Source organism: Primulina huaijiensis, chromosome 1, assembly GCF_012295235.1.
Source record: "Primulina huaijiensis isolate GDHJ02 chromosome 1, ASM1229523v2, whole genome shotgun sequence".
In the NCBI taxonomy this organism is placed as follows: domain Eukaryota; kingdom Viridiplantae; phylum Streptophyta; class Magnoliopsida; order Lamiales; family Gesneriaceae; genus Primulina; species Primulina huaijiensis.
The window spans coordinates 26,294,374-26,316,710 of NC_133306.1; the positions used below are offsets into that span (position 1 = coordinate 26,294,374).

At 36.3% G+C, this 22,337-nt stretch overlaps 3 protein-coding genes across 3 annotated transcripts; 2 read left to right on the top strand and 1 right to left on the bottom strand.

Annotated features, from left to right (window-relative positions):
- Positions 1-915: 915 nt before the first annotated feature.
- Positions 916-10,492, bottom strand: LOC140989939 (2-methyl-6-phytyl-1,4-hydroquinone methyltransferase, chloroplastic-like). Its single transcript, XM_073459489.1, has 3 exons — positions 9,700-10,492; positions 8,879-9,185; positions 916-1,338 (listed from the first exon to the last, which is right to left on the bottom strand). The coding sequence occupies exons 1-3, from the start codon at positions 10,278-10,280 to the stop codon at positions 1,183-1,185; spliced, it is 1,044 nt and encodes a 347-aa protein (XP_073315590.1). The 5' UTR covers positions 10,281-10,492; the 3' UTR covers positions 916-1,182.
- Positions 10,493-11,878: 1,386 nt separating this feature from the next.
- On the top strand, positions 11,879-13,829 carry LOC140970150 (ammonium transporter 2 member 5-like). The gene is made up of 2 exons (XM_073431803.1): positions 11,879-12,484; positions 12,893-13,829. Exons 1-2 carry the CDS (start codon positions 11,879-11,881, stop codon positions 13,727-13,729), a joined length of 1,443 nt encoding a protein of 480 aa, XP_073287904.1. The 3' UTR covers positions 13,730-13,829.
- Positions 13,830-18,146: 4,317 nt separating this feature from the next.
- On the top strand, positions 18,147-21,743 carry LOC140989946 (uncharacterized). The gene is made up of 4 exons (XM_073459502.1): positions 18,147-18,627; positions 18,709-20,046; positions 20,115-20,307; positions 21,055-21,743. Exons 1-4 carry the CDS (start codon positions 18,496-18,498, stop codon positions 21,636-21,638), a joined length of 2,247 nt encoding a protein of 748 aa, XP_073315603.1. The 5' UTR covers positions 18,147-18,495; the 3' UTR covers positions 21,639-21,743.
- The last annotated feature ends 594 nt before the right edge of the window (positions 21,744-22,337 follow it).

Consider the following 22,337-nt stretch of genomic DNA (forward strand, 5'->3'; position numbering starts at 1 on the left):
AATTCTGTCGTTTCTTGCCAGCTTCAACCTTATCTTCAATTTGGTATTTTTCCTTTTTTTTTTTTTACGATGAACCTACACAGTAACTCAATTTGGTATCTTGCATGTAATCGCCATGTTATCGCCATAGAGATGAATGAATTGACTAGGTTTGTAACATACAAAAAACAACTGGTACGGTAGTAATGAAACAATGAAGTATAAGAGTCCTATATTCAATGTTGTTTCAAGAAAAATATATTTTCAGCATTGAAGACTGGAATTTACTTCTTTGTATTTTTCGAGCCTAATATTCAATGGTCGACCTGAATGGGATGACACCAAGAAATATTTCATTTTATTTTCAATAAAGGGAGGGCAGAAAAATCTCTCTGGCATCTTAGAATTATTATTATTATAACCAACACATTAAAATAATCTCTTGGGCATATTAGAATTGAGCTCACTCAAATATATCATCTCCCTAACAGTAATTTTTTTATGCACATTATTATTAATTTAAACTTACTAAAATCTTATCTTTTTAATCAAAGAATATTCCTAAAATTTAATATAATTTTCCATATGATTAATATATAATCATATATAGAATATCGGAACATGTGTAATAAAGTCTTGAAGAAGACGACAACTTTGTTTTGAGCTATGCATTTATGTTGAGCCAATTTATTTTATTCTATTATATATAATTTATTTTCAAAAAATTATGGGCCTCAATAAACAAATGGATCTGAGGTAATGGACTCTCATGTCTCTAAGTAGTCACGGCCCTGGATGTGATGTAACATTTATATTCATAAATACGAACTCGAGTTCTCGAGCCCACATTCTATACAAGTTTCCATTAAAGCTCAAGCTCAAATATCGATACAACCATGAAACTCTGCAAAATGAAGGTAAATAGATGCTTGGAACGAACTATTTTGAAAACATCTTATTTTTCTGCAGAATACTCCAAAGATAAGAAATAACGATGTATCATGTTTCAAGAAAACTAAGTTTACCGAGCTCGATTCTTGACTGCAAAACCAAGAAAAAAATGTATCAACTAGTCTGCAAGTTGAGAATTGAAACAAACTTGTTGCTTGGATTCTGCCAATCATCTTAAAGAAAGGTCCACACGATAGGATCCAGGAATGCTAAGCTGCTGCAACAATGACCAACAAGTTTCCTTAACTCATCCTAAATAGGTTGATCTTTTGGGACAATTTGATCTTTGATCCACATGTAAATCGGAACCAACACGTAGTAAGTTGCTGCCATTGCTCCAAGAATGAAGCGCATAAGAAATACAAATGGATTCACTGGTTTTGACACGTCCTCTGCTTTAGGACCAAGCTGCAGATAAACATAAAGAAAAAAGAGAAATTATTTCAAGATTCAATACTAAAAAAACGGTGTGATCACTTGAAAAAATAACAAGGAAGAAAAAAAATAGTGTGCCACAGTAGACATTATCACATATATCATATAGAGTAACAAATCTCCAAGCTTAGCACACAAATATAATTTGTGTTCTATAAACGAAGTTTAAATTGACCATGAACATTGGCTGTTTGATACTCTGAAACATAGACTACATGTTTTGGACAACTGTAGAACTCAGATTTTTCGGATACCAGATGTTATTACTTAATAATTTTGCTACATGAATTCAAGGTTCACGGGTTTCTAGCATCCATGATCAACTCAGGCTAGTCGTCTACGCAAATTCTACACAGGAAAGTTGTGAAGACCCAAAAAAAATTAGATACAAAGCCAAGCTACACAAAGCCATGAATTAAAACACATTCAAGCCATGAATTAAAACCCATTCAAGCCATGAATTCAAAGAGAAATTTGAAGAGTCATAACAACAATTTTAATTGTGTTTAAGGCCTTTAAGGAAGCCATAAACATGGTGGTAATGGCCTTGAATGATAGCCTCTTCACCTCCCCTCCATGAGCCTATAAATAGTGGCCAAAATGGAGGAGAAATGACACCACCAACAACTATTTTTGAAGCCTTGCAGCAACTATTTTCGAAGCATCTGCAACAGCCGAGTTCTTGTCCATTTTGAGGCAATCCAGCAACTTTCGTGTGCGAATTTTCAGTTGTTCTTCCCTCAATCTTTGAAGATAATAATTATGTAAGTGGGCTTTTGCTATATATATTTCTTTGTAAGTGGGTTTTTGTTATACTTTTACGTACACTTGCATTTCATGAGTGTACTACTTGATATATATATCGACATACTTGTTCTTCGTAAGTATGTCCACATTTGCTCAAAAAATAAATTAAGTATGTTTCTTGAAATTCGATCGGCATGATATATTCGTTCCTATTTGTTATGAAAATCTTTGAACAATTTGTTGATTGATATTCGTTATAATATTTGAAAGCATGTTTGAAATCTTTGAAATGCACTGTAATGATTCGAATTAGAAATGGCAAGGAAATTCCGATATTTGATATGTTTTGTTTAAGGCCCTGATGCGGTGGGTTATAATAACCGTTCTTTTGGCCTCGCCCCTTAGAGGAGTAACATATAGGGGACTGATCAGTAAACCATGAAAAAGGAGATGATTTTCAGTGCTATGTTTGTATCTTGTTCATATTCGATTCAACATGCTTAAGATTGAGATTATAATAATGTATTCGTATAATTATAACCTTGATATTCGTTATGCCCGATCGGCCCCCATTTACTGAGTATTTCCCAAGTACTCACCCCTTACATTCCCACCTCCAGATAAGAACGAGAAACAAATCGAAGATAAAGAACAAGAATACTTTTGGGGATGGTGATGAAGTCAATCCAATTCAAGACCAGTCTTATCATTGTCTCTTAGTTATATTATCGTGTTATACGCTTCCGCATTTCGTTTTAATCGCATTGTAAAGACGATTATTGATTTATGTAATAGACTGGCTTTTGGCTATTTGATGTACTACGTGGCTTGTTGTTATACGGTTTTAAATTGTTAAACAACGCCGATGACACGTCTCGATTTCGGGGCGTGACATTTAAGTGGTATCAGAGCCGCCAGGTTCATAATCAGGCTGGGAGTTTGATAGACAAAATTTGGCGAAGTCAAATTTTGGCAAAAACCCATGCCTTCCTATCCAAATCATTCTGATACATCACATTCATGTCTGTTTGTTTAAATCTTCGAATTCAAGTTGTCACCATAATTTGATGGCTTATTCTTTCGCATGGAATCTCGAAACTCAATTTCCTCAACTGCTTTGAATCTGTGCGAAATTACCCCTTCTTTCCACTTGTGAAAAATCCAACGAAAGATTTTGTTCGATCCAATTATTTTACTTGTCCGATGCGGTAATTTTTATTTTTACCATTACTTTGATTCTAAACCTTTTTCATTCGATTTCTCTAAGAAATGGTTGCCCCTCGTACTCGTGCTCAAGCCGCCCTTCGCATGCTTCAACTTACCATTGAAAACCAAACATGAGAGATTGAAGCCCCAAAGACTCAACTAGCTAGAGGAAAACAAAAGAAACAAGAACTCTTGGAGATTTAGAACCTACTTCAAACTGTTATACAATGTCTCACCCATCACCTTGATCGAGCAGAGAGCCAGCTATCCTTAACACTATGTAACCCATCTAATGTAGTACGACTAGTTCCCCTAATCGAAAGTTGATAGTAAAGATTGAAACTAAGAAGGATCTTGCTAATCGCTCTCGTCATCAACATGAAGACCTTGCAAGCAAGCAAGACGTTACATCGCTAAGCTACATGGCGCTACGGATAGACTGCAAGAACAAAATAACTACATGCAATTTGTCGTCGAAAACGTGAAAGAAGAAGAAGAAGTACCTATAGATGTAGTGGAAAAAGAACAGTGATGACTAAGAGATGATAAGGTAGGGTAGACTGGTATTATGGTTATACGATACGAAAAGAAATAAATGTAACATTTCTTTGGGAATGTACAAAGATAAGTTTAATTATATTTTTGGGAATATATCTATCAGATATAAGTTGACTTATATTTTGGGAATACACCTATCTGATATAAGTTGACTTACATTTTTGGGAATTTAATTATCGAAGATAAGCTTCTGACTTAAGATGAAATATTTGACTCGGGGATAATAAATTATTTATGAAAATAAAGTAAGACATTGATGGGCATTGAGGAAGTGTAGCATACGTAATAAGTTCTGACTCTTCTTAAAGTACCAAAAAAAAAAAAAGAGATTTGAGGAGAAAGATATCTAACGAAACTTGTTTGTGTTAAAGCATGCTAGGCTCATAGTCTTGATTAAGGAAAGATTTAGTAAAAGAAAAATTGGTTGAGGAGTTAGTTTCTTCCGTACAAGGTTGAAAGAATTTTTAACTAAGTTATTATTGTTGGGACTTAAGTCAATAGGCTGATAAGGAGTTATGTTCTAAGATTCTATATTGGTTTTAATTTTTGAGACATTAATCGTGATAATAAAGTATGGATACGCATATTCAGTGCCGATTTTATTCAGTGTACTATGGGAATTGCTTGGTTGGACAAGAATCACGCAATGATAGATTGTCGGGGTAAGAATGCCAAACTCCAATCCAAAAATAAATAGTATTTCATGGCAAGGATAAAAAACAAAAATCCTTCCTTATTGCTTCTCAGACCTAGAAAGCCATGAAGTATGGCTAGGAAGTCTAACTAGCAATAATGAGAGAAGCAAAAGAAGGAATTGAGCACAAGGTATAAAATATTCCTATGGTACGAGAGCTCCGGAAGCGTTACTTTGAATTATCTCAGACTGTGAAGTAGAATTCGAAAGTAACTTGATAGCTCGTACTACACTAAATTCTAAGGAACCCTAGCGAATGGCTTCAGTTGAACTCAAGGAGCTAAAAGATCGATTCCAAGCTTTGTTAGACAAAAACAAATCAGACCAAGTGCCTCTCTTTGGGGATATTCAATCTTATTAGTACAGAAGAATGGAGAAGGTACAAGATAGTGATCTACAAAAAAAAACTCAATAAGATCAAGAACAAATGTCATCTTTCCAAAATAGATGACTTTTCAATCAGTTAAAAGGAGCTAAGATCTTTCCAAAACTCTACCTAAGTTCGGACTACCACAATTGAAGGTCAAGGCAGAGAATATTCCTAAAATAGCCTTAAAAAGAAAAGGGTATGAACACTATGAGTTCATAATAATTCATTTTGTCATGACCAATGCTCCAACAACACTCATAGAACTCATGAACAGAGTGTTCAATAAATTCCTCGACAAGTTTGTGGTAGTATTGATGATATTCTTGCATATTCAACAAGTGAGGAAGACTGCGAAGAAGATCTTCGTCTTACTCTGCAAATGCTAAGAGAAAAATAACTATATTGTAAATTTAAGAAATATGAATTTTTACTAAAAAGTGTCACATTCCTAGGTCATATAATATCTTGAATAGGCATATCAGTGGGCCATAAAAACGTAGAGACAATCATGGATTGGCCTTGACCAAAAACTGGAATAGAAATTCGAAGCTTTCTGGGATTTGTTGGCTATTAACAAAATGTGTTGAAGGATTTTCTTCCGCTCACCAAGCTCACTCAGAAGAACTCTAAATTAAATTAGAGTGAAGAATGTGAAAAGAGTTTTAGATCCTGAAAAAGAAACTCGCTTCTACGCCATTATTAGTACTTCCCGAATAAGGCATGAATTTCACAATTTACAATGATGCAGCAAAAGAGGATTGTGATGCGTTATCATTCATGAAGGTCAGGTAATTGCATATGCATCAAGGTAATTAAAACCTTATGAGCAAAATTACCACACTCATGATCTTGAGTTAGCAACCATCGTATTTGCACTAAAAATATGGAGACACTATCTATATGGTGCTAAATGCGAGATATTCACCGATCACCAAAGCCTCACATACTTGTTCACTCAAAAAGAATTAAACATGAGGCAGAGACGGTGGATTGAACTCTTGAAAGATTATGACATGACAATCAACTACCATCCGGGTAAAGCCAACAAAGTAGCTGATGCTTTAAGCCGAAGAAGCATAGGGAGAGTAAATTTATTTCTGCTCAACCATGCCTTCAAGAAACCATCAAGCTGAAACAAAATCACTATCCTTCTATAACAAGGATTAAGGAGCAAATTCAAGAAGGAAAAGCTCAAGAATTTAGAGCTAATGAGAAAGACGTCCTGTGGATGAAAGGACGTTTGTGTGTACCAGACCTCGATGAGATTCGACTAGAAGTAATGTTTGAGGCACATAAATCAAAATTCTCAATTCATCCTGGAAGCACCAAAATGTACCGAGACTTGAAAAAGAATTACTGGTGAATGGAATGAAGAAAGATGTAGCCAACTTTGTCGCTAAATACCAAATCTGTCAACAGGTCAAAGCCGAACAGCAATGACCCGGAGGACTCCTACAAACACTAGAGATCCCAACATGGAAGTGGGAACACATTTCCATAGACTTTGTGGTAGGATTACCAAAGTCAAGACAAAACCATGATGGGATCTGGGTTATTATCGATCGTTTCTGCACACTTTTTATCGGTGCGAATGAACTACAACCTAGATAAACTAGCCACCTTGTACATGAACAACATAGTAAGATTACATGGAGTTCCAGTCAATATCTTATATGATATAGATCCGAGATTTGTATCCCGATTTTGGAAGAGCATTCAAGAAGCTATAGGATCAAAAGTCACTCTAAGTACGGCTGATCATCCTCAAACTGATGTCCAAACAGAGAAAACAATTCGAACCTTGGAAGATATGCTGAGAGCTTGTGCTCTAGACTTTAGTGGTAATTATCTTCCATTAATTAAATTCGCGTACAATAAAATTTACCACAACAGCATTGGTATGGCTCCATACGAGGCTTTGTATGGGAAGAAATATCGATCACCACTCTATTGGAATGAATTCGTGGAAAGAACGATCATGTCACCCGAACTTATCAAAGATACCGTGAACAAAGTATTTGTTATCAAAGAACAACTTAAAACGGCACATGATAGACAATAGAGTTGGGCTGATTTAAAAAGAAGACCATTAGAATTTGTAGTGAGTGAAAAAGCTTATCTGAAAGTTTCCCCGATGAAGGAGTAGTCCGATTTCGTAAGGCTAGGAAATTAAATCCTAGATATGTTGGATCACTAGCATACAGACTAGCCCTACCGCCCAATATGGCGAGGAATCATAATGTCTTCAATGTTTCACAACTAAGAAAATATGTCTCTGATCCAAGCCGTGTTCATGAAGAAGGACCGCTACTAATCGAAGAGAACTTGAACGAATAATTAAGAAATGAAGAAGTTCCCATTAAAATTGTGGATACCAAAACCTAGTATTGAGACGAATGAGTATTCCTTATATCAAAGTACAATGGTCCAATCACACAGAAAAAAAGCTACTTGGGAGTTGGAAGAAAAGATGCAAGAATAATATCCTTATCTCTTCGAAGATCGGGTATATCCAAGTTTCGAGGACGAAACTCCTCATAAGGTGGGAAGGATGTGAAGACCCAAAAAAAATTAGATACACAAAGCCAAGCTACACAAAGCCATGAATTAAAACACATTCAAGCCATGAATTAAAACCCATTCAAGCCATGAATTCAAAGAGGAATTTGAAGAGTCATAACAACAATTTTAATTGTGTTTAAGGCCTTTAAGGAAGCCATAAACATGGTGGTAATGGCCTTGAATGATAGCCTCTTCACCTCCCCTCCATGAGCCTATAAATAGTGGCCAAAAGGGAGGAGAAATGACACCACCAACAACTATTTTTGAAGCCTTGCAGCAACTATTTTCGAAGCATCTGCAACAGCCGAGTTCTTGTCCATTTTGAGGCAATCCAGCAACTTTCGTGTGCGAATTTTCAGTTGTTCTTCCCTCAATCTTTGAAGATAATAATTATGTAAGTGGGCTTTTGCTATATATATTTCTTTGTAAGTGGGTTTTTGTTATACTTTTACGTACACTTGCATTTCATGAGTGTACTACTTGATATATATATCGACATACTTGTTCTTCGTAAGTATGTCCACATTTGCTCAAAAAATAAATTAAGTATGTTTCTTGAAATTCGATCGGCATGATATATTCGTTCCTATTTGTTATGAAAATCTTTGAACAATTTGTTGATTGATATTCGTTATAATATTTGAAAGCATGTTTGAAATCTTTGAAATGCACTGTAATGATTCGAATTAGAAATGGCAAGGAAATTCCGATATTTGATATGTTTTGTTTAAGGCCCTGATGCGGTGGGTTATAATAACCGTTCTTTTGGCCTCGCCCCTTAGAGGAGTAACATATAGGGGACTGATCAGTAAACCATGAAAAAGGAGATGATTTTCAGTGCTATGTTTGTATCTTGTTCATATTCGATTCAACATGCTTAAGATTGAGATTATAATAATGTATTCGTATAATTATAACCTTGATATTCGTTATGCCCGATCGGCCCCCATTTACTGAGTATTTCCCAAGTACTCACCCCTTACATTCCCACCTCCAGATAAGAACGAGAAACAAATCGAAGATAAAGAACAAGAATACTTTTGGGGATGGTGATGAAGTCAATCCAATTCAAGACCAGTCTTATCATTGTCTCTTAGTTATATTATCGTGTTATACGCTTCCGCATTTCGTTTTAATCGCATTGTAAAGACGATTATTGATTTATGTAATAGACTGGCTTTTGGCTATTTGATGTACTACGTGGCTTGTTGTTATACGGTTTTAAATTGTTAAACAACGCCGATGACACGTCTCGATTTCGGGGCGTGACAAAAGTAACAGAAAAAGTTGTTTCAAAACAGGAAGCAAAGTTCTGTTTTGCAGAGGAGAAACACAAGTACGTAGCATTAGTATGCTGGAGAACGGTGAAAAATTACCTTCAAAGGCGAATCCCCAGATGCGGGTTTTATGCCTGTAACAGAACATCCCATGATAAGCCCATGTCTGCGAACCCCACGATACCATTTCGGACCAATCCTCTTCAGTCGAACATCCTTAAATCCCGCCTTTTCGAACCACTCAATGTACTCTTCCTCTTTTGGAAAAAGCATCCAAACATCTGCAAAGAAGCGAGACAACCAAAATGTAGGATACACAGGACCAATTATGCAAGCCTTCCCCCCGAGTCGAAGAACTCTGTAAGCCTCCTTGATTCCACGCTGTGGGTCTGGCCAGTACTCGATACTAATAAGATTCACAAAATCGCAGAACTTTTATGAGATTTCCAATTAATTATTTCAAGAGTTTATATGCAAATGCTTTAACTAATTAAGCAACTACACCAATATTTGCCTAGCTTTTCATATACATGTTTCATCAACCCAAAATTATTCATTAAAAGCCATGAACCAGAGCCTTCAATTCACAATATCCAACAGAACCATCAATTCAAGATGCACACAGGACGTCTTGATAAAAATAACTTTTGGTGGCTCATACATAATACAAAGATAGTTTCAAGCAACAACATCAGTCAAACTTTCAATAACGCTAATAAAACAACATTTGATGAAACTATGCCCTAATTCAGAAGCCTCATTCAAAGTAATTTTAAAAAAAACATGGTTCAAGCCAACTGAAGTTCAAGTACTCGATCCGATAAAGCTAAATATCACCAAACACACAATATAGCCTCAAATTTTAGACCCTTGTGATCGACGAAACATAAAGAACAAACATGAAAAATTAGAGAATATACCTCCCAGCGGAAACATATCTATCTATTGAATCTGTCAAAAACGGGAGATCCTCGGCATCTCCTTCAATTATCCTGCATTCTTTCAAGGCCTCCTTCTGCTTAGCCTTTGCAAGCTGGTGGGGAGATTGATCGAGAATCGTTACATTCTTAGCATCCACACGCTTCACAATCCCCAAAGTCGTAAACCCCGTGCCTCCACCAACATCAACCACAATCATATTCCTGTTAGTCAAATCCGCTGGCTCTAATGCTTCATCTCTCATGTCCTCGGTCCAGTGCCCAGGGTTTATCACATGGTCATACACAATTGAGAGAAACCTGTAAAACCAGAATGCTTCTTTCTTGTGTTGTATGAATCTCGGCTGTGAAACAGGCCTCGAGGCAGAGGCACTGCATTTGGGGATGAGGGTTGTCCTGATCTTTCTCACCCCGATTGAAATCTTCCCACAAGGAACTGAATTAAACTCGAGCGAATTCTTGCCATGAAAATCTGAGCCAAGACAACACAACCCTTTCGAAGGCGGGCAAAAACTTCTGATGAGTGCGAGATTTTCAACTCCGTTCAGCATTACAGAAGCCATTAAATAACCAAATTGACAGAACCCACAAACAGAAAAATGTGACCTTTGAGGATGTTTCACTAAATTTGAAGCATACGAGCAAAACCCAAGAGCGGAATCAGCATAATTCGACTGTGGGTTTTCTAGGTGAGTGTTGAGCGAGGAGGGACGTTCAGAACCACACCAAATGCCTCGGGTGTTGTACCGTTGGTCGGTTATTTAGCCACTAAAAAAATACATATTAAAAATTGAAGGGCTGGAAATTTGTTGCGGAGATGAGAATGATGTGACTGTGAATTATACTTTTGAAGAATTCTGTTGGTTCGAGAAGAAGGCCGCCGTGTATACAAGCTCATTAGTTGTCCGAGCCCACCAAGGATATGTTGGCTCGAGAAGAAGGCCTCGTTATTGAGTAAGTTGATTCATGACCCATAATATAAACGTGGAAAATGGATAAACTGCTCGGAAGAAAGGAACAAAACTGACAAGAAAAGCAGAAACGAAGCTACACTCAACTCATCATCAATAAATCAATATAAAATTTTCTCCAAATTGCATCAATTCTAGTGCATTCTAATTTGTTTATTTCCGGTTTTCATTAGCTTAATATTCTTAATTTTAACATATTTTTTAGCTTTTTAAATTCTAGTTGTAAAAATGTTGAATCAATTCATTATTTCAATATTAAATTTGTAGTTGTTTATGAGCTTTTTAAAATTTTCTGATTTAGTTTACTAGATCGTTACGATTTTTCGAAGAAATTATATATATAAATATTTTTTGCTCATCCATTCGATTAAAACATCATTTAAGAATAATTTTGGACTTCCCATTTTTAAGTTTTGACTAAAAAATTGAAACAATACGAGAAAATTAGTCAAATCAATTAAGAAAATGTTGCAACCACTTAAAAAAGTATTTTTGACATTTTTCCTTAAAATTCAGTTTTGTATGTCTGTAAACCTATATTTTTCGCAAGTTTCTATTTAATTTAATTGAAATGAAGAAGTTGACGCGATGTTAATTCGAATTCTGCATAAATAATTCTCGTAACAAGCTAGTATTATAAGGAATTATTTATCAAACAATACGCACTTTTGATTTTGAGTTTACACTTTTTAAAAAAATACTGCACATTTCTGATTTTTTCTTACATTTTCACAAATTGTTGCAATCACTCCCTAATGCTTCGTTTATATGTAATTATTAATATATATGTGACAATATATTGATAATTAGATTTCTCAGACCATACAAAAACGAAAAAAAAATGTCTTTCATTCATTGGAATCCTCGATGCACAAGAAATTATCTAGACAACCTGTCCTATATCCTCAAGATTTTCACGGCTTCAATTCATCATGTTTCAATTTCATATTTGGGTTCTCCGTCCATTCAAATACCTACAAACCTGTTTCCCCATGAATCTTCTTGTGAAATCACTCATTTACCCTCGATCAACGATGTTTTTGTTGTCTTAAATCGTAAAAAACAAAAAGGGTTTTCGGTACAAACTGAATGATCCTATAGTGTCGGGTCATCTTTATTTATAGCTTCCATACATTCTTTTCGTTAAGGGTAATTTATCAAACACTTTTCTGAATTCCGGGAGTGGAAAGATGGATCCTAAGTATGCCTGGCTACCACCAAATCTCCAGCCTGATGACGCGAACCCCGACTGGATGAACAAAGGAGACAACGCATGGCAGATGACAGCGGCCACGATGGTGGGCCTGCAAAGCATTCCGGGGCTCGTGATACTATACGGCAGCATCGTCAAAAAGAAATGGGCCGTAAACTCTGCTTTCATGGCGCTTTACGCCTTTGCAGCAGTTCTGGTTTGCTGGGTTGGATGGGGGTATCAGTTATCATTTGGAAACTCGTTTTTGCCTTTTCTTGGGAAGATCGATGATGCATTGGATCAGCATGTTCTGTTGGAACAGGCGTTTGCGACTTACAAGTTCGCGAACGCCACGATGGTGTATTTCCAGTTTGTTTTTGCAGCGATCACTTTGATATTGATCGGCGGCGCTTTGCTTGGGAGGATGAATTTTATTGCATGGATGTTGTTTGTGCCTTTGTGGCTCACATTTTCTTACACGGTCGGTGCATTCAGTATCTGGTGTCCGAATGGATGGTTGAGCAAGAGGGGGCTTATCGATTACTCCGGCGGCTTCGTCATTCACTTGTCTTCCGGTGTTGCCGGTTTCACCGCAGCTTACTGGGTAATCACCGTCACTAATACTTAATATTATTCCAAAGCTGCATATGCAACTGATCCAAATATCAATATTACCTCTGAAATCATTTTTAAAAATAAGTTTTTTAGACATACAAAGTTCACCGAAGTTTTATAATAGTTGAAATAAAAAAATAATTATATAATCTTTATTTTTCAATTTATCGTTGTATTGTTTGTTATCTCATTTTCTCAAGCTAAACTGTAAGAATTTATTTTGTCCATAATAAATAACTGATTTAACCTTTGGAAATATTATTTTTATATGTAATAATATGTTTAGGGAACAGATATTATTTTTAACATCAATTCTAATAGATATGATAATCCAAATTGGGAAATTCTTCTTTCAACGTGAATATTCAATAGTAAGTTCTTTTCCCAAATAATTCAGGTAGGACCTCGGGCACAGAGGGACCGGGAGAGGTTCCCACCAAACAACATCCTTCTGATGCTTGCCGGCGCCGGCCTGCTATGGATGGGATGGACGGGCTTCAACGGCGGCGACCCTTACATGGCCAGCATCGACGCATCACTCGCTGTACTCAACACTCATATATGCGCAGCAACAAGCCTGCTTACTTGGCTCCTACTCGATATCCTTTTCTTCGAAAAACCCTCCGTCATCGGCGCCACACAGGGTATGATCACCGGCCTAGTCTGCATCACCCCAGCCGCCGGGGTCGTGCAAGGCTGGGCCGCCATTATAATGGGCATCCTCTCCGGTTCCATCCCTTGGTTCACTATGATGGTTCTCCACAAAAAGATATGGCTCCTAAAACAAGTAGACGACACGATGGCCGTGTTCCACACGCACGCTGTTGCAGGGACGCTAGGCGGCTTGCTCACCGGATTTTTCGCCAACCCAAAGCTGTGCAGGCTTTTCTACATGATCCCGACTTGGGAAAGGTACATCGGCCTAGCGTACGGGTTCAATAACGGCAGAGTTGGCGCGGGATTCAGGCAGATGGGGGTTCAGGTTCTTGGAATTGTGTTCATCATAGGAGTAAATGTTGTGGTCACCAGTTTGATTTGTCTGTTGATCGGGCTGGCGGTGCCACTGAGGATGTCAGAAGAAGAGCTCAACGGCGGGGACGAAGTGGTGCATGGGGAGGAAGCGTATGCGCTGTGGGGAGATGGCGAGAAGTTTGAGAAATCTGTGCATAACTCGGTTATTAATGGGGCTGAGGATGCCTCAACTCAGCGTAAGAATACGAGGGTTAGCGTTTAATTTGAGCAACTGGCATTAGTTAATGTGTGACGTTTCTTTTGTATTTGTTGTGTTTAATTTAATATTGTAGTTCGGTGTGCACTGTACGAGGATAATTCTACTTCAATTTGTAATAAGGAAAAAGGGCTATATTTTAAGAAATATATATCAAGCTTCGAAATTATAAAAATAATTTTAAAAAATCTATAATATTGTCGAACGAATGCAAAAGAATTTTTATTATAAAAGAAAATAAATTGAAATATTGTATATGTAGGACTACAAGTTACGCGGAGAAATTTTTCCTATTGTTTCTCAGGGTGAGGGAATTTTCTATTTATATTATATAAAATATTATAAGTTTTAACAAAAAATAAAAATTGGCAATGACAATTTATAGAACAGGAAATTAAATAGAAGCTTAACGATTTTGATCTTTTAATACAGAATGATTTGCACTAGAATACTAACAGTTTCTCTTGGCTAAATGAAACGAGTTCTTTAGAATTAAGCATAATAGATCTGAAGCTGGATCAAAGATATATGTATGTATGTATGTATGTATGTATGTATGTATGTATATATGTATATGTATATGTATAATATATATATATGTATTGTTCACCAACCGTACTTTTCTTTGTGTTTATCGCTGAGGTGACAATCACCTATTGAACGTTATAAAACATATTAAAAATGTGCATTCATTAAGTAAATGTCACGCGATGGACACAAATGTGGATATACTTAGTGAAGCAACTTATCAAACAAAAATATAGAATATATATTATTCATACTTATTGGTGGAAAATAGTCTTTTTATCTTCTACCTAGTTAGAATAGGGTTATTTTTTGTGTTATTTTGGTTTGATTTAAGTCGAAATATTTCATTAATTTGAACGTGTGACTAGTTTATGTTACGGAGTTTCCTGATGTGATAATATAATTATAATCATAATCATATTATATATTAGAGATGGCAAATTATTTTGAATGAAATTATTTAAAAATGTAAAGTAAATATAGAAAATTTTAAATAATCAGATAAAAATAATAATTTAGAGGCAGAGTGTCAGTTTTGAAAGCAGTCTAACCGTCCAAGTACAAAACCCCAAACAGAAGGGAAGACATGAAGCATTCAGATTCTCATCCAATATAACATTTTTAAACCAATCACTTTATATATTCTATAAATAAAAAAACATTAAAATTCTCTCTGGAGTTCAGAAAAGGATTCCCTAGGCATGTGAAAAATATTATCGGTGCATTGTATGAAAGATAAAATTGGCACATTTCCCCTCTCCCCAAACTAATATTTACTTTAATAAATAATCAAGTGATCGATATGCCTAATTGATTTTTTTTTTATATCAACAACTGTTCGATCTGTCTTAACAATCATTCTTTGGATAAATATATATACAATCAGTATGCCAATTCCTGCCTGACGGAATTTAGCCGTTGTGGAGAAAATTAACAAACCAGATTAATCGAGGCATTGAAATGCAGACGAAGACCAATTAGTAGTACTAGACGCAAATGCACGTACGCTCCAACTTCCCGAGTTGATAAGTTGATTAGCAGACAAAAGTACAAAGTTTTGATGTAAGCTAAAACAAATCAATTTGTAAAGTGGTAGACCTGTTTGGAATGACAGAATTTATTACCTTTCGAAAATACTTTTTTTTTAGAATATGATGTGAGTTAAAAAAAATCATTTCACAAAAGATAATAACAAAAATAAAACTATTAATCTTACAAAATTAACTCATAAAATTATGCAAGAATAAAGGCTTTATCATACAAATGAATTTCGTATATCATACCAACCATGGGAGGGAGAATTCGATCCTAACATACAAACACCGCTTTCAAGTAGGATCCAACGATCCGAACATGCATGTGAAGCCCAAAATAGTGTTAAAGTGTAGAGAAATTGTGCGGAAGCTAAAGCTAACTTTATTTCTAAAACTTCTGGAACTCAATGTTCTCGTACAAGTTTAGCATGTATATGTACAGAGGAGCAGCTTGTGTATGTAGCTAACAAAATCGTGTATCATATTTATGCGTAGCTAAAAGCGTGTTTTCAGTTATCTACCAACAAATAGAACCGAATAATTGATATGAGAGGAGGAAAGCCGGGTTCTTTCGGACCCAATACGGATCGAGTCATTTAATAAAATATATGACATTTACATTTAGTAAAATATATCTGAACAAGTCAAATGAATTTACTTTAAAAACATAAATAAAAATCCAATCAAAATTTTCGTAAAGCTCAATCGAAAAGCTTCCTAAAACTAATTAACTGAGTCAACAGTTCGTTGCACAATAAATTCACGCACAGCTTCTTAAAACATGCGATGATAGCAACATATAACTGCCGTTTATTTATATTTCCAACAAGACTTCGTAGAAAACATAAATTTGTCAATTTTTAAAATTTTGATTTTTTTTTANATATAGACTTTGACAATTATATCTCTTTGAACTAGTTTTTGGGCTGAATTGGGTAAAAGTCCTAATTTTAACACGGGATTAGAGCTCGGGTTAATACACCATTAATTAAATATTAGACTGTTCATACTTGGGTTACTCGGACGTTCATTTCTAGACATGAAGAGGGTGTTAGTTATCACACATCGGTTGAATAAAATCATTGAGAATGCATATATGAACTTGAACAATCTTTTCTCTATTAAATTAGCTTTTGATATTGATTTAGGATCAAATATCAATCTTTTAATACCTTGTTATAGATAATAACTATTATATTATCTTATCATAGCAGGGAATTCCTCGGAAGTTCGCATATTTGGTTAAGACCAAGGATGTAGTATGTTAAGATGGAAATCTAGGCACATTTGTTGAGATCTTAAACGTTAAGTGGTCCAAAAAACTGAAACTTCAATTTTTCCCGTCGACATTAATATTTTTGGAGAAATATGTGAATGAAATTTGGAATTGAATTGTAAATGTAACATATATGGAAAGACTATATTTATACATAGCAATAATTAATTCGTTCATACGTAGATTATATGTTGCAAACTTCAATTGACACAACGTTTCAAAGTCCGAGAGCTCATTTCCAGATACCAAGTTTAGGGAAATATGGTGTTCAATAACTTGGCATTTATTACTCTTTCTTTCACTCAAATAGGAAAAAAACATTGTGTGGTTTTACGAGAAAGCTTTGGGTTGAATCAAACGATATTTGACATTGTTACTCTCATTTTTTATTGTGATTAAAGTCGCATGCTTTATTTGTCACGTCTATGTAATAAATATAGATAATAAAACATATTAATAAGTGGCTTTAGAAAGAGGAGAAAATTTCAATTCGAAGAAAATCAGTGTTACAAAATTAGAAGTGAAAGCATGATATTATTGTCGTTCCTAGTGAACAACTAAAGTTGCTTCGAGGTTCCAATTAGTGTATCAACATTTCTGAAAAGAACGGGGATTTAAAAAATAGTCAATGTGACCACAAATTAAGGAAAGTACGGTCACATTTTAACTATACAAAGCTTGCCAGTTGTTTGAGTTGATAATTAAAATATTATCTTGGAATAGAAATCTGAGGCTAGTTGTAAATGTGGGTAGCTGCAAGCCACGGCTATAGAAGGAAGCTGTCAATTTGAGCAATTAAGTTATCATTTAAAACCAATAAATAATTTGTCAAAAACTAAGGTAAAAGTTTCTATAATATGGTGTGATTTTGACACTCATAATATTCATACGACAGGTACATGTCGTTTTATCGGACAAATACTCGAACCTAAAACTATATCAGTACAATTTTTTTAAATTATGTGATATTCGATTGAAACAGATGTTCTCTCAGTTGTTCAAGCGATTAAATGCTTTTATATATTTGTAGATTAACCTTTTTACGGAAGACACAAGGCGAATGAGCTCAAGTGCGAAAATACCTTTTTTTCTAAGATTTCCCTTTCGGCTCAATTTATATATGTTCAAAATAGCAAAAACTATATGTTTTCTTGGTCAAATTTGGTTCAATCAAAGTTCGAGTTCGAGTTTGACTCTAAATATTCAAACATATTAATGAGCTATTTGAGTTATTACTCGAAAATAATTACTTGAAATGTTCAAAATATATTTATTCAATATATAATTAAATCATTTTAATGAAATAGTAAGCTCGTAAATTATCGAATAAAATAATTTGGATTCATGATTTTGAATACAAATCAAACGTTTTTTTCGAGCCGGCACGCGAGCGCGTCCGCACCCCTAACTGAATGAAATGTGAGAGTATATATGATAAACAATACGCACATATATACATACATATAATACACGTGCTTAGACCATTTTTATTTTAACATGTGTAGCACATATCATATGATATGTATAATTTCATGTGACCGTACATCATTGGGTGATATTATTTTTATTTATACGTGATATTTGATTAAAGACAATGTAATTAAAATACGTAGAGTTTAGTGCCCACAAACGGGGACCTGCAGGTGACAACGCTTTATTCAGGAGGAGAACAAACGTCAATTGAACCGAGGGTGACAATAGTAAAACCCTTCCACACCCATTACTCAGTCACACCTTTAAAAGAGCAGAAAGCGGGAGTTAGTTCTCAACAGATGAAAAAATAAGAAAGAAAAAAAAAAAAGCAAAAGTAGAAGAAGATAGAGAAGGAACTGAATCTGAATCCAAATTGGTGACGTTAACTTCACTTGATAAAGAGTGTGTGTGAGAGTTGGGAGACTCAAGGGTCGCCTGGAAGTGACGTCATTCATCGGCGAATGATGATGGGCTCCGGGAATGAGCAGAATCTGGAGATACATGTGCAGAAGCAAATGGGTTGCATGGCTGGCTTCTTCCACCTCTTTGATCGCCACCGCGTCTCTTCCACCAAGCGCCTCCCTTTTTCTGCTGTATGATTTTGTTCTCTGTCAAAGTTTGTCTTTAATGAAGTTTCCTTGTATGTATAGTAATATTTCGCCATTAATTTCTAGGCTTTTGGTACGATTTCGGATCCGGATTTGCCAGTTCCCGTGTCACCGGCCGTTTCTAGGGAGTTCACAATGCCAAGCCTGGAACTGGCGGAGCAGGTGGTGGCGCCGGAGGTGGTTGAGTTTCCCCCTAAATCACCTCTTTTTCTGCCTATATTCAATTTGAAAGAAGGCAATAAGTCCTCGTGGAAGTTCAACAAAGAAGCCCCGAGGCTGTCGCTCGACAGTAGAGCTACCACGGACGCGAAGGGAGGCCTCCACCCCAAAAAGATCCGAACTTCCGCCTCAATTCTGTCCACTGCGAGTCGATGCGACAGCATCGGAAGTGACATGTCCGATGGCTGCCAGAACAGGTCTCCAAGTGTCATAGCGAGGCTCATGGGTCTGGAGCCATTGCCCAATTCATCCGACTCTGAAACCGAAAAGAAGCCTGAGCTGAGGAGATCCGCCTCCGAATCGAGAGCCTCAAGATATCTGTTTCACTCTCGATTCATCACAGAGCAGCCAAGTGAATCCCTTCTCCACAATGCGCCAATGGCTGCCCATTGTGCAGATCCAAGGGACCATTTATTAAAGAATACTTGCAAGGCCGAACTGTCTAAAGCATCAAACAGGGCCAACTTCAATTCTCCATCTTCATGGAAAGCTCCGCAGCAGCAACGCAGAAGCTTCTTTGATTCACGGGACATTTTCCCAGAACCTAAACAGACTGTATCAGTCTACGGGGAGATTGAGAAGAGATTGAAGGTGAGGGGTATGGACGAGCCGTCGAAAGATTTAGAGAATTTGAAACAGATCCTCGAAGCTTTGCAACTGAAAGGGCTTCTGCACTCCAAGAATCCGAATAAAATCAGCCACCGAATCTTTGTTTACGACGAGTCACCAATCGTGGTAATGCAACCTTCGAACAGAAGAAACGTCAGTGACTATGCACGGCCAAACGGTAGAAGTCAAGCCCGTAGCAATCCCCGTAATCACGGTGTCTCCGGTGAAAATCCTCAGTCAATAAGCCCTCGCCGGAACCGCAGCGTTTGGAGCCCAACTCGAGCCGGTGAAAGCCCCAGTCCAGCGACTCGAAATGAATGCAATGCGGGTCCCCGACGGTCAAACTCCATAGTCAAACCGAAACCGTTGAGCGTTGAAACCCATAGGAAACTGAAGAATCCAGCGGACAATCGCAGAGTCTCACCCCTTAACTCCCCGAAGCTCAACACCAGAAGAACCAGACCAGATCCAATGGCCAAGATCAACAAGAAAGAGAAGATCACGACCGTTACCACTGACGAAGGCGAATCTTCATCCATCTCTGGAAGCAGCATCACTACATCAACCGATACCGAGGTAATGCACCATTAAAATCATTAATTACCGTCTGTATGGCTGTAGAATAAATTATTGATTTAATACAGAGGCCGAAGACTGTGGAATACAAAGAAGGAAGGAATTTATTGGAGAGATGTGATAAGCTGCTCCAGAGCATTGCGGAGATGAATGGAACTGATGCGCAGCCGAGTCCCGTGTCAGTTCTTGACTCGTCTCTCTACAAGGACGAACCATTCACCCCTTCACCTGTTACAGCCAGACGTAATCTTGATTTCAAAGGTTGAATTTTTATTCCCATACATATTTTTTTATCAAATTTATTTGGTCTTACTAGTTATCCGTGTTGTTAATCTAATCAAGATTTTGCAGAATATTTCTTATCGGAGTAATAATATACAAAAAAATCAGATTTAATTCATGATGCACTAAAAAAAATCTAAGATGGTTTTGTGCTTCATTAATTTATAGATAGATGTATGTAAAATAATTGCTTACGCATTCTTGATTCTTGGAATTGGGAATAAATTAGTGAAAGTCGAAGCTCGAGCCAGTGGGTATCCTAACTGTCTAGTACTTGAATATTATGGCATTACTGGATTGTGCAAGAACTTGGGTAAGTGTAGTGCTACATTTTAGCCACACTTGAATCAATTTTTGTGGATGACTTCTAAATGCTGGCGTGAATAATTGAAATATTTCTGTCCTGAAACTTTACACTATCTGATTTGGATTGTGTTTCTTGGATGTCGTAGCAAATCTGATCTCAATAAATATAATATAGTCCAATTATTTATGAATGGAGGGACACTGGTGCCCACACTTTCTTCATGTGGTCCTTGCATACTGAGGGTATGTATGTAGTTGGTTTATCATTGAACTTCAAGAGACATATTATAATATATGAAGGAAATGGATCGTCTGAATTGGAATTTGTGAACACACTTTCCAGCTATTGGAAATGACAAAGTGCCTCCTAATTCTCGTTTAACCGTCATGTTTTTATTTATGTCAAATTCATGCATGCAGACGAATCGGGCGAATTGGAGGAAGAAATATGGAGCCCAATCGCATCATCAACTCGATTGAAATGGCAAAAAGAAACACGGGGTGACTGCGATTTTATGTACATTGCAGATATCTTAAGGGCATCGGATTCCCTCTTAGAAAACTCGGACATCTTTCTGTTATTAGAAAACCAGCAATATCTTAAAGGAGAGGACACGTCCAAGGCCACCAGGCTCAAGAGAAAGCTAATCTTCGATACTACAAACGAAATTATCGAAAGAAACAGACGACTGCCTCCATGGAAGACTGTTTCTTGGACAAATTACAATGTGACAACACCTTTCCTTGACGATGTTTGGTCCGAATTTCAAAGAATTCGCAACCGCAATGCTGCTGAAGATTTGTTTGAGGTCATCTGTGGTGTGTTGAGGAAGGACTTAGCCGGGGACGAGTCAACCGGATGGGGGAGAGATCATCCGATGGAGATGTCCGAGGCTGTGTTGGACATCGAACGGCTGATATTCAAAGATTTGGTCAATGGGATGATCCAAGATCTTGCTGCATTGGCATCTTACACAAGCTCAAGGAGGAAGTTGATTTTCTGAAAAAATCCTTAATGAAATAAGTAGGGAAAATGGTATTTCTGGGTCTTTTTGCTTTATATAGTTGTTGTGTACTTTTGTTTACCTTCTTATTAATTATTATTTTTTATTTTGTCTTTTTAATTATTGAGATTCATTTCTAACGGTTAATTTCTATGCTACACCGAGAGATCTACTCTCGAGTTTTATTTTGTATAACATGATCAGCCGATCATCTTATATAAACAAGTCGAAAATGCTATTTCCATTATAGCATAAACTCACTCCTTTCACTCTTGCTAGCTGTAAGAAACTAAAAGTTGAAGATTAGTGAAGCTTTTTCTAGTGAACATCGTATAGACTGTCATGTGACTCTCTTTATCAGATACATGTCTACAAACCAACCAAGGTAAAAAGGAAAGTGGGGAAAAGTTACAAAATAAAAAATCGAAAAAAGAATATAGTAGTATGTTTGGTTATATTTTTTGAAATAAATATACTATCATCATGTGAATCGGTAGATTTAATTTCTTAATTTATATAATAATAATATTAATACTTAAAAAATATTATTTTTTATTATATGTGATGAGATGTTTTTTTTAAGCTATCGTCTGAAATTAGGGGTGAATACCGTACCGAACTACGGTACCGTATACCGTATCGTAAGATACCGGAAATTCGGTATACCGCACATTCGGTATACCGAATTTTCGATATAAA

Bases quoted from the DNA above. Each gene is read 5' to 3' on its own strand.
- LOC140989946 (XM_073459502.1), top strand. From the start codon at position 18,496: ATGATGATGGGCTCCGGGAATGAGCAGAATCTGGAGATACATGTGCAG. The intron at 20,047-20,114 runs GTAATGCACCAT...GATTTAATACAG, and splicing joins CTACATCAACCGATACCGAG to AGGCCGAAGACTGTGGAATA. The intron at 20,308-21,054 runs GTTGAATTTTTA...TCATGCATGCAG, and splicing joins ACGTAATCTTGATTTCAAAG to ACGAATCGGGCGAATTGGAG.
- LOC140989939 (XM_073459489.1), bottom strand. From the start codon at position 10,280: ATGGCTTCTGTAATGCTGAACGGAGTTGAAAATCTCGCACTCATCAGA. The intron at 9,186-9,699 runs GTATATTCTCTA...GAATCTTATTAG, and splicing joins AGATATGTTTCCGCTGGGAG to TATCGAGTACTGGCCAGACC. The intron at 1,339-8,878 runs GTAATTTTTCAC...GTTTATCTGCAG, and splicing joins CTGGGGATTCGCCTTTGAAG to CTTGGTCCTAAAGCAGAGGA.
- LOC140970150 (XM_073431803.1), top strand. From the start codon at position 11,879: ATGGATCCTAAGTATGCCTGGCTACCACCAAATCTCCAGCCTGATGAC. The intron at 12,485-12,892 runs GTAATCACCGTC...CAAATAATTCAG, and splicing joins GTTTCACCGCAGCTTACTGG to GTAGGACCTCGGGCACAGAG.